At 34.5% G+C, this 13,090-nt stretch overlaps 1 protein-coding gene across 1 annotated transcript; it reads right to left on the bottom strand.

Moving 5' to 3' along the window:
• Window positions 1-422: 422 nt before the first annotated feature.
• Window positions 423-11,863, bottom strand: LOC100373102 (uncharacterized). Its single transcript, XM_002731884.4, has 8 exons — window positions 11,688-11,863; window positions 10,587-10,748; window positions 9,758-9,893; window positions 9,386-9,589; window positions 8,411-8,499; window positions 7,535-7,854; window positions 4,022-4,126; window positions 423-3,450 (listed from the first exon to the last, which is right to left on the bottom strand). The coding sequence occupies exons 1-8, from the start codon at window positions 11,740-11,742 to the stop codon at window positions 3,268-3,270; spliced, it is 1,254 nt and encodes a 417-aa protein (XP_002731930.2). The 5' UTR covers window positions 11,743-11,863; the 3' UTR covers window positions 423-3,267.
• Window positions 11,864-13,090: the final 1,227 nt, after the last annotated feature.

The raw sequence follows: 13,090 nt of genomic DNA, 5'->3' as shown, positions 1-13,090 counted from the left end.
ACTACGAGGTTATCACAAGAATACCGCAAAGTATACACAATGGCAGTAGGGTAATCGTATCGATTCACACGTAGTAATACTTTACTGCCGGAGTGCACACTTTGCAGTATACATCTTTTTCCTTCCATTAATAATTTAACAACCTGAAATCTCAACGAGAAATGTCGCATGCTGTGCGAGTGTTTGCTTTTGGCAATGGTGCTTGTAGCACTTCTGTGTCTATTAAATAAACATGATGCATATTTTCCAAATAAGGAAAGCAGAATATGTCCATACAGTATTTTACGGATTGGGTAAATTCTATTCTAGTGTCTGATGTAAATCGGTAATACAGTGGCCCCTCGCTAAGTCGCGGGTGTCGGGATCCAAGCAAAAACCGCGACTGTACTTCATACGTAAAATAAAACAAATATATCGGATAATACAGCTTTAACGGTTGCATTTGCATTCCAATTTATTTTGAGATTCAATGACGTTTTACAGATGGGAGTCCATTTTTGCCCTTCAAAACATTCTAGTGGGTTAGTTAAGGTGAATAACTACAGAACCATTATATCATGCTTGCGGTTGTCATAACTACATGTTATACATTTTTTCAATATCAATGATTTTTTGTTTGGAGCTTTTCTTTAATGTAACTAAAAAAGAAATATAATAATTGTACATAAATACTGGCATCCGTAACTGCTTTCATCAAATGTTTTCTGTGGAGGATAAATAGTACACCACTAATTGTGGTACAAGATGTATTATTTGTGATTGTAAACATTTTTTTTGTTTAAATATAACCATCAGAATGAGGAAATCTTGCAAAATATTGTTTTAGACTCACTTGCATGGGAAAAGTGACCCAACACAAGGCTGATGTGAAATCTAAAGGTAGAGTGGAAATCATTGAAGGTAGAAAATTATGGCACACTATCATGGGAAAGGACCGATAAACCAGGGACCCCGGTAAGGTGTCATCTTGTATCATAATCCTTGTGGTTCACTTGACAAAACTGGATTTTAATATATGGTGCCCTCTAGAGACCTAGATGCAACACAGTGGCCACAATTTTTCACTCTATGTTTTCAGTGTTCACATTTTGGTACATACACGCACCAAAAATAGTTACACCTATTGCCTCTTTCAACCCTAAAAATCCCCCACAGTGCCATATTTGATGGGAAGTCTATACCAAGAGAATGTGCATCACATCTAGACCCTTTTTTGAATCAAATACAACTCTGTGGGATTCATTGTTATAATCCACCATTAGAACAAGTCATTGAAAATGACACAGTCCCCATTAAATTTTTGAAAGTTCTCTTTGTGCTTGTCATATTAAAGCGGAGGGGTTGTCGCGAGCGTGTCCTTGAAACTTGAGTTCCAAGTGGCGTATACAACAGATTGTTTATTTACATCAAAACGCATGTTCCATGTAGTAGTAATATGGCCAAAAATAAAAACGGCCGTTATTCGGCCATCTTTGATCTGATTATGAAACACACCGATATGTATGATGTATGTGCCAAATACGAATGAATATGGTACATAAATTGTGGAAATGTAATAGTAAGGCCAAAAAGTCAGATGGCTGTCAATTGGCCATCCTTGACCAGATTTTGAAACAAATTGTCATGGACATGCATTCTAACATGTATAAAGTACATGTATGTGCCAAATTTGAATGAAAACTGACAGAGCATGTCCAAGATACCACATAAAAAAAAAAAAAAAGATGCCTGCCAGTCGACCATCTTTGATCCAATTGCGAAATAAATCGTCATGGACATGTATCCTTACATGTATAATCTATGTACCAAGTTTGAATGAAAACTGAAAAAGCATGTCCAAAATACAACATTTTCAAAAAACAAGATAGCTGCCAGTCGGCCATTTTGAATCGAATCGCTAAACCACTGCATGTGCATATGTCCCACATAAACTACTAGGCACATGCAAGGAATAAATGGAATCGGTCCAAGGGATTCTGAGATAATGACTCCGGATGCACGGACACACACATGGATGGAGACCGAATTATAAGTCCCTGTTTTCGGACTTCGTCCGAACGGGGACTAATTAACAAATTACATTTGACGGCTTTGTTACATGAATTTACTAGTGAAAAGAGGTTTACATTGTCATGTGATAAAGTTACGACTTCAAATTATTTTTATAGTGTTTTATAATCTACCATATTGAGATTTTTAGGACAAATATAGAAACACCAAGTAAATCCTAGAATGCCGATTTCCCTAGAACAAGTCTGTTAGTTAGATAGTAAACAAAACTGAATCAGAACATGAAATGAATTACATGATGTACTTGTAAAGTTTGATTGTGTTTAATCAATGCATTTCGGAGACATGACTTTAGAACGGTATTTGTTAAAATAAAGTGGTGTACATCATCAGTGGTACTCGAACTGCGTCTGAATGGGGACCAATACAAACACGGGGGCAAGATTTTAGGGGGTCCCCTTGACAAACATTCACAAATACCAGAGGGTATTAGCATCTAATTCCTACATATTCCTTAATTTTACCGTGTTACATTGTATTTTTTTTTCATGTTGTTCAATAATTTATATATACCAAATGAACACGCATGTTTAATCATTTGGTATGGTTCTTAACAAAAATATGAAATTGGTGAAAAAAACATACATGTAGCTGATGTCCTAAATATCTTTAAATAACTACAGATGTGTCAAATCTAGATGCGTGGTGAAGTCTCATGCAAAGGCTCTACCCCCCGGTATATATTGCATGTCAAATCTGAAATCTTGATTTGTATACGCCCCGATGCTCAACGCTTAACTAAATTGATACTGTAAACGTGTTAATTATTTGCTGGTTTTTTATTTTGCTATTTTCGTTTGACAAGTAAAATTAGCTAAATTAAATCCATGTTGACATGTAGAATATCAATTGTTGTTTCTCTGCCAAATTTGTGCACTCGCTTAAAACATTAAAATAGTGAAAATAAATGGTTTACAGTAATTTAAAACAAAAATAAGAATTTGTAAATATTGTAACCATTCTATCCCTGACTTTCTTGTAATTCAAAGTTATGATGTACAAAAAAAAATATTGTAATCAGAGTTTTCTAAAAAAAAATATATTGAAAGCAGTACACCTGTCAAATACTGACAAACAATTCACGAGTAGACATTAAATTCGCTTGCACAATACTTTTTCTGAGCAATGTTGCCTTCCAAAGTCCATTTGTGTATAAGAATTTGAAATGTCACAAAACTGGAAAAGAAGATGTTCATATCAAAGTCCTGTATACACTGGTTCTGTTTTTTCTCCAATCAGTGGTGTAATCTCTTCAGTGTCTACTGTGTGAGACTGTTGTCGTTTCCTGCAATATTGATAGACACCAATCACACCAACAACCACCACAGCCAAGGAAGATATGCAAACAATGATGTAGAACATAGCTGTGGGTTCACAATGCTGGAAACAGAATGTATAAAAATGATTATTTATAAAAATATTCTTCATTTTCGTAGAATAAAAAATTGTCCAAACAAGTTTTATACGTAGACAGCTTTAATTTCATGAGACAAACATTTTTTGAAATTCTGCTGTCCTACGACGTGCAGTACCGGGTATCATTGACTTTCTCAAAATGACAATGTCTAGCAGTGAAAATTGAACAGTATACAGTAGAAAACAATAGTTTTGCATTCAACTAAAGATGAGTTTTGAGTACACTGACCAGTTGGTTTACAAATATTTGTAAATCAACCAAAATCACTAAAACAACATTAAAATGAAAATCTGAGGGAAGTGACTATTGTAAACACTTCAAATTCACGAGACAAAGTTTTGTAAATTTTGCAAGTTAGTGGAATCATGTCACAGTAACTTTTGCGAAATGTTGTCTTCACAAATGTCAGTAAATCCTGAAATTGCAAAAATTTCTAGCAATGAAAATTAAACGAATCACTATATTTTCAATGGATAACTCTACTCCCTAGTGAATAAATTAATTATACCCCCTAGGTTATTGAAAATTACTAACCTTGCCTTCCATAGTAAAGAGGGCTGATTCACATGTAACTGGTTTGTAGCTACCAGGAGGACAGTAACCATCTTTAGGGCATACTTGTGGTGAGCAGGTTGGACACTGAAATTAAAAGTAGATATTTAAATTATGAATACTAGGAGGACAGTAACCATCTTTAGGGCATACTTGTGGTGAGCAGGTTGGACACTGAAAGTAAAAGTACAGGTAGATATTTAAACAAGCCGGTAGGCTGGTTGGCGATCCGCTCCGCTCAAAAACAAGCAACATGTTTTTTGGCTGTTTCCATGGTGACATAAACGTGAAGCTGACGTCGGTTTATAACTAATACGAAGTTCGCAAACACCATTCAGTCTTTAGAAGTCACTTAGTTTAGTACTAGGACCACAGTTACTCTCTCCTAGTAGAGTGACTGTGCTAGGACGTATTCTGCTGTTACATTTATTAATTCCAACCGTTTTGCGATAGCATTTTTTAGAATGAAGCGTTTCCCGGAAATGCTGGAAAGCAAAATAATGAAATAACGAAATGGTAAATATTTACCTAAATTGCAGTGTGTTGACCTTCATAACAATATACTTCATAATGCAAAACACTAGTCACAGTGAGTAATTTAAATATACGACTCCTAATCGAAAAATATGACCACAGTCCAGAATTTCAGACGGATATTAAGCAACCTAAGAGCATATCAGAAGCATTTACTCTAAAATATAAAAAAAGAACTGCAGTCAAAAGTCAAGAATGCCAGCAAATAAAGGACTCTGTCCCACAATCCTTTGTGCGCGTTATTACGGACACGCGCAAAAAACTGTACCACGCTTATCAAATCTGGGTCAAATATACAGTACGCTACTATCTTGCCACAGATTGTTTAGTAGTGGAGTGTTCGGTGACCATTGAATTAGCCCGTGATTCATATTTTATGTGTATTAATTTATTCATCAATTTTCGTGACTGACAGTACTGCCCAAATTTTAGTCAAAAAACGCAACTGGTGAAACAGAAGAGCATTGCCAGGCGATGGACGCAGGGCTCTTTGGCAACGACCGCATAGAGGTCAAAATACGCGTTCTATTTTTACGCGTTAAATTTGGCTCTTCCCTTTCGCCCCCTCCGGAATATTCTACTTTTGCAGCCTAATAGCAGGTTTTTCGAAAAACGTCTAAAAAACACAAGAATTAGTAGAAATGTTCCTGTTTTGGGCGGATTATTGATAGAGAATAATGTCTTTATTACAAAAATGCTGAAAAACCGTGAGTTGTTGCCTTAGTTATTTTTTTATTGGCGAAAAACTGCGAACTCGGCAAATTTGGTTGCACAACTTCCCTTTATCATATACACCCAGCGACACGGATGCCAGCTGACTGTGTACAAAACTGGTAGGAGGTAATACATTTGGGGCGAAAGTATTCAAAAATCAGTTTTTGGATGTTGCAATGGCAGTGGTGGGCCAGGATTTTTTTCCAATTAGTGACGGCACGACCTACCTGTGAAGTATGAACAAAACCAGCGGAGCCGTTGCTGGTGAAAAGTTACCCCAACTTTGGGGTCAAATTTCTCGGTAATGAAAACAGATATCAAAAATTCAAATGGTAACTTTGTGCCCACACTCAAGCTGAGTAGAATGAGCTATGTTTGAAGTATTTTATCCCAAATTTGTAGGAGGAGATACATTTGGCGCGAAGCTATCCAAAAATCAGTTTTTTGGCTGTTGCTATGGCAACGGTGGGCCAAAACAATTTTCCAGATTTTTCCTTATAACTAGGGTTAAGGTGTGACCTACCTGCCAAGTTTGAACGAAATCGGCCAAGCCAAAAAAATCACAGAAGAAATAATACGTGAACACTGGAACACTGGAAATGTACACACACACAGACACACACAAAACGACAAAAGTGATTATAAGGGCAATCCTAGCGGAGCGGATCGCCAATTATGAATACTAGGAGGACAGTAACCATCTTGAGGGCATACTTGTGGTGAGCAGGTTGGATACTGAAATTAAAAGTAGATATTTAAATTATGAATACTAGGAGGACAGTAACCATCTTGAGGGCATACTTGTGGTGAGCAGGTTGGACACTGAAATTAAAAGTAGATATTTAAATTATAAATACTAGGAGGACTGTAACCATCTTGAGGGCATACTTGTGGTGAGCAGGTTGGACACTGAAAGTAAAGTAGATATTTAAATTATGAATACTAGGAGGACAGTAACCATCTTGAGGGCATACTTGTGGTGAGCAGGTTGGACACTGAAATTAAAAGTAGATATTTAAATTATAAATACTAGGAGGACAGTAACCATCTTGAGGGCATACTTGTGGTGAGCAGGTTGGACACTGAAATTAAAAGTAGATATTTAAATTATGAATACTAGGAGGACAGTAACCATCTTTAGGGCATACTTGTGGTGAGCAGGTTGGACACTGAAATTAAAAGTAGATATTTAAATTATGAATACTAGGAGGACAGTAACCATCTTGAGGGCATACTTGTGGTGAGCAGGTTGGACACTGAAATTAAAAGTAGATATTTAAATTATAAATACTAGGAGGACAGTAACCATCTTGAGGGCATACTTGTGGTGAGCAGGTTGGACACTGAAAGTAAAGTAGATATTTAAATTATGAATACTAGGAGGACAGTAACCATCTTGAGGGCATACTTGTGGTGAGCAGGTTGGACACTGAAATTAAAAGTAGATATTTAAATTATGAATACTAGGAGGACAGTAACCATCTTGAGGGCATACTTGTGGTGAGCAGGTTGGACACTGAAATTAAAAGTAGATATTTAAATTATGAATACTAGGACAAATTGTTCTTTTATTTTGATTTTTCTAACAGTCCTGAAGAAGTGTCTTCTTTTCACTTTGTTAATTGATACCAATTTTCACCTCCATTGACATTGAAAAAATAAACTAAATTTATGAGTCTCTGTACAGCAATTTATTAAATAGAACCAAATCAAGTTATGTCTGCAGAATCCAGTAAAACTTAAATTAAATATTTATTGTGGCTATTTTTCTGTGTTGACTAGAATTACAATATATTTGCTATGTATACAGATATAATAATAGTTGGTATGTATTCTGATGTAGTGTCAGTCGTCTGTTTCATGCCTGCCATTATTCACCTTTCCAGTGTGTTTTTACTTAATCCTGCCAGTCATAAACCTTCTAGAAATAGTTTTAGCAATAATAAAATGCAATTGTGGCCACAAGGTTTTCAACCATCAAAATTTGTGACACCATTTTGATTTTACATTGTGTTTGATTGAGACGAACAGCATTTTATGCCCTTTTTATTTCAATCACACAAACATTCAATTCGATCATTCTTCACCTAGGTAGACAGTTCAACAATTTTTAGAGCTGGTAGGTTGATTCCTTTATGTCATAATTGCTATGCCAATCATCCGGTCTCTCCTGCTTTCACCAACTAGCTTTTCCATCATGCGTTCACACTCCCCCCATCTGATAATAAGCGATGGATTGCTACTTACCGGACAGAAGAAACCTTCTTGACATTCACTACACATGACCTGCCCAGAATGCATTTGATACCAACCAGCTGGGCATGGCAAACAAACGCCAGCACTTGTCTCAGGCTTATAATGTCCCTTCTCACATGGGGTACAAGTAAGAGCACCTTCCTGTAATGATTCATATCCCCCGGGACATTTCTTACAGTTAATACAGCCAGTTACATTGCAATAGGATCCTTTGGTACACGGATTACATGCCGATTGTCCAGTCACTGACTGATGATGACCAAAATCACATGGGAGACATTTACTGGCATTCAGTTTATTGTTGTATGTGCCTGTTGGATGAGTTGAAATAAAAACTGACATTGAATTGTGTTTTTAGTAGTATATATAGATATATTTGTGTCATATTTTGAATGAGATCATTGCAGTCATATATAATCAAATGACGTAGAATACATCTTTAAATATGCAGAAGCTAATTTCATTTCACAGTCTATCATACTCGTTACTATGGCAACTGAAGAAGTAGCCAGATATAAAGTTAGCTCAAGAGTCTTGGAAAATCAAGAAATTTTTAGCAGAGGAAGTTTCACTGGGATCCCCACAAGACAAGAATCACAGATTTGGGAAATGTTGTCACTGTCACCCCTAATTATAGACATGAACTGCCCTCCTCCAGATGCTTTGATACAAGGCTACAAATGACAGTTTTTGGGTAAACATCAATAGAAATAAATCTGCAGTGAAAATTTCAATCAATATTTCAGTATTTGTCTTGTGTTAGTTGCACCCACAGTCTCTCCCAAGCTACATCAACAGTAACCACAATGAAAAACAGTTTTTTTTTTCTAGCAAAATATCCTGAAAGTATCAAGACTCAAAAATTACCTTTGGGGCACTCTGAACATGCTGTTTCTCCAGTTGTGTTACCAAAATGACCTTTTTGACAGGGTAAACACTTAGCTGCTCCTTTTACTCTGCAAAACAATGTAAAGGATTCATGTTTCAGATATATTGAGTTCCTGAGTTAATTATGTATCCAATAATACTGCCAATTACTTAGATGTACATATAAATACATCTCAAAATAACGGGCATTCCTCCAAATGCTATTGGTAACAAACCTGAAGCTCAAACTGTGATTAAATTAAAGACTTTGTGTGTAATTTTTTTAAATTTGATTTGACAATCATTTTATATAATAATTAATTCAAGGTACAAATGTAGTTTAAGTGCCAAATGTTAATGGCACCATTTGTCACCTTGCACAAACTAAACCTGCATATTAAATTGTTTTCCGTATTAGTAAAAAAAATTGATCATAACCTTTAGTCAATGGAAAAGTATATCGATTTTGTGAAAAAGTTAACAACCCAATTATTCTAAAATACATAATCAAAGAAAGCTTGAAAAGAATTACTGCGTGCTTTAGTAATGGAGGAAGGAAATGTATGTATGTGCCCTCTGACAGGACTGATTTTATAGAAATTCTGACTGCTTGGGATGTTGGCCTTTAAGAAAAAGTAAATAAAATTGTATGTGACTATATAGGTGACTTGCGACACAAACAAAAATCCTGCAGTCAGATTTCATTCATAAAAAGTGAATTTTGTTTTACCAAATTACAAATTTGATAACTATAGTACCATGATTTTCATAATATTAATGTATGATTTTCTGCAAATCTTAGTCATACATACATGTCAAATGTAGAACTTATATCATATTATATTGGCTGCATGTATCTTATAAGGGAGTGTTCATAATAACGTTGAGGTCACATGACACCCCTACCCCTATATGTACTATATATGTTCAGTGAGTCTAGTAAGCAATGTACCCATCTGGTTTTTGTATACTTACTTTGAATATGTACCAATTGCACACTGTTTACAACTAGTCTTTCCTTCTTTATCTTGGTAATGTCCAGTTTGACATAATTTACATGTTGTACAGCCTGTTGAATTGCAACTTGTACCTGCCTTACATTGTGAACAGACATCTTTGCCTGATATATTAGCATAATGGCCAGCTTTACACTCTGTACACAGAACACTACCAGTTTCACTGAAAGAAAATGTATCACAATATTAAACAAGCCCCAATATTAAATGTTGAACACAGATCTTGTTTTTGACATACTGAATAATCTTAACACACACACAAATATAAAACTGCATTCTTTTTGAATTTTTTCAGGAATGAAAAAAACAAGCAATGCCAGGGGGTACTTACTTTGTTGCAGACCCAGGAGGACACAACATACAAGCAGTCTTGTTTTTCATATTTTGGAAATGACCAATTGCGCATTCTGTACAGGCTTTTGTTGTATTACACATACCAGCATAACAACAAGTACAAGAAAAATTTTCTGTAAAATAAAATAATTATTGAATCGGTGTAAAAATATTCATAACCATTAATTTATATATTTCTTACTATAAAAAGGTTGATAACAAATTTATGTCAATAATTTCAGAACAAGACAACTGCATAGAAATTAATACAAATGATACAATTGATAACAGATATACCCGGTAGTATCAACGGAAGTACATATGATCAGTCAAAAGTTCGAATAAATGAACCAGTGTGTTTGCCTCACATCTGCTTCTAATACAGCAATATTCTTTACAAGCAGCCAAATAATGATCAGTTCAGTTCAATTTTGTGGTTTTCAGATTTTGTGTTCTAAAATACTAAATTGTTTTGCTAGACAGTGATTGCAAAAATGCAGAGCAGATATAATTAGAGTGTAATATACCCGGTAAGTGAATTTACAAATATCATCTATTTTGAGTCTTATGAATAAGCTGATAAAATATGTCACAAATGCCAATTTTCAGCATATGTCATATATTCCTATGATGCAATGAAAACAGTCGAAAGCCACATGCATTTATATTCAAGATACTGGCATTTGGTCCATTTTCCTGTGAAAATTCTGATGCTGTATTTTGCAAATATAATATATTTTTCTATAATTTCTTTACTAATTTTAGACTGAACAAATATAATTTTCTTTTGGCTACAAGTCTTTATGAAAATTGTTGCCAATACTTACTGTGATTTGCATATGTTCCATTTGGACATTCTTCACACAGTGATGGATCAACATGTGTACAGTCACCAGAATCAGATACACTTCTTGAGAATAAATGATGTAAGACATTGTATGGTGTAAAACTCCATGATGAAATAATACCACCACCACCACCGAGTATAACTGCAAATAAAAATATAAGAACATTTGAAATAGTGTTCACAGTAATTTAGTAGCAAAGAACATTTCATTTCGGAACTTTGAAACAGCAAGTCACAGTAACTTTTTTCTGCTTTTTTGTATTGTTCTTTGATAATTTTACCAAAATATATCCAAAACCATCTACATTTTTTATGAAGTTGATTTGTTTTTGACTGGCAGTTGCAAATTCCTGGCTAATAGCCTGAATCACAGTTACTTTTGTAGCAATGAACATTTCATTGGCATTTACTACAAAATGTTCAAACAATGTATTGTACATGCGTTCTGTACGTCTTCATGGGTCCCATATTGAATATGCAGCAGTGTAGCACTTGCAACTCTTTAAATAACACCTGTATATTATACTTATTACTGATCAAAATAATTTGTGTGAACTATTGGAATTGAAGATAATTTTTATTAATAAATTAATGAGACTAAAAATAAATATTTCATAGTTAGTAACAGATCTGTAAATTATAACCAATAATGCGACATAATGACGTTATCACGTGACCTTAGTCATGGAGCAAAGGTGCCAACGTTGACACACGTTATTTTGTCAAAATATTTATTTTAAATATCAAATCAGGCAATAAGCTTATTCACTATTATTCGACATGACTTTTAAATCATAATTACTTGAATACTAGCATGTACATTTATTATGTCCTCGTGACGTACCATCAGATTCGAACTGTAACACCTCTCTGGCGTGAGAAACAACAGAACATGATCACATAATGACATACATGTACGCTTCAAATTTATACAAAAATACATATAAACACGAAAACAAAAATCAATATAATTGATTTCATTAGTGACCCTGGGTGTATCTTTTATGTAGTGCTATACAATTCATAGACATCATTTACATGCCGACTTGGCAACTCGACCCATTTTTACACGGGTACTTACCGGGTAAAAACGCAAGCAAGATGCACCCCTGTGTGACCAGGCGCTTATTCGACATCTTAAATTCGATATTTAACGCAGACAGTAGTTAAAATTCGGCCATAATTACGTCACGCCGCCAGATTTATCCATCGTGTGATAAGTTGTATTTTCTGATATCCGGCTGGCTGGCTGTGTCATGTGATTATTAGAGTTCAATGGTTCAAAGGTCAAACAGTCTTCTGCAACTTAGGTTTTTTCTCGCGTGCACAGTCGCTCGTAACCTGCGACTAAAACTTTGTACATGTATTATTAAGAGCTCTCAAAACAAGCCGTTAATTCTTGTTAACCATACTCGTGGGGGGGAGGGGGGTAATAATAATGTATGTTTGCTTACATGTAAGGATGTGATAACTACATGTATTAGAAAACATGTACCAGGATTACTTAAGCAATATGGAAACAAAAAATAAAAAAAGAACACAACATTAAAATTAAACTAAAGAAAAAAAATGTATAAAGTAAATCCCTGTCGCAATGATTTTATTCATTCTCTCATTTTATATATTTATTTTTATCTAATTTATCAATCTGCTTCGATTTCCCTTTTTTTCAAATTACACAAACACAAACACAAGTGTAAAATTGTGTACATACAGTATTTTTTTTATTACATTTGTTTATTTATGTCTTTTTATTCTCATTACCTTACTAAATCCTCTGATGATTTAGTTGTGTAATAAAATTATTATTATTATTATTACTATTATTATATACTATTTTATGGATATTGAACATGCATACATACACACACACACACACAAAAACTAGAATAATTTGCCTCATATTGCCTTGTTTTATTGAATTATACCAGTGTACAGATTATATGACATAACACTCACAATATTCGATACCTGTTGTATGGTTAAAGCATTACGTAATACTCATTCCATATAAATAGTAGAGTACACTATTGACACGCAACACACGATGTATGATTTGGGGAAGGGTTAAATAAGGTCAATGCGATTAGGTTGTCGTAAATAAAAAGATAGTTAAAAAATATTAAAGCCGAGTCAAATCCACTTGGTATAGGCTAAATTTCCACTTTTGTGTGGAATTAACTACATAGATTTTATCTTCCCTGTCAGTTTGTGACCGTGACATTGATTGGCTGAGAAATTATACATGTTGATAACCAAAATAATATTTTCAATCATCGGAAATTAATTCATATCGTTTGATGGGAACTTCCATGCATTATTTACTGACTATAGGATGCAATTTACTACAAGAGCAAACATAGTTGCTATGGAAATATATCACCTTATTCTTCATGATGATGGAATAAATTCACATTGTCATAAGAAAACACCTGGTATCGTAGTAGAACACAGACTATGAAGACATTTTAACCTGGCGAGGTT

The sequence above is a fragment of the Saccoglossus kowalevskii genome, chromosome 10 (genome assembly GCF_978046115.1).
Source record: "Saccoglossus kowalevskii chromosome 10, keSacKowa6.1, whole genome shotgun sequence".
Lineage (NCBI taxonomy): Eukaryota > Metazoa > Hemichordata > Enteropneusta > Harrimaniidae > Saccoglossus > Saccoglossus kowalevskii.
The sequence above is the reverse complement of the archived record's forward strand: the minus strand, read 5'-3'. Positions and strand labels throughout refer to the sequence as shown.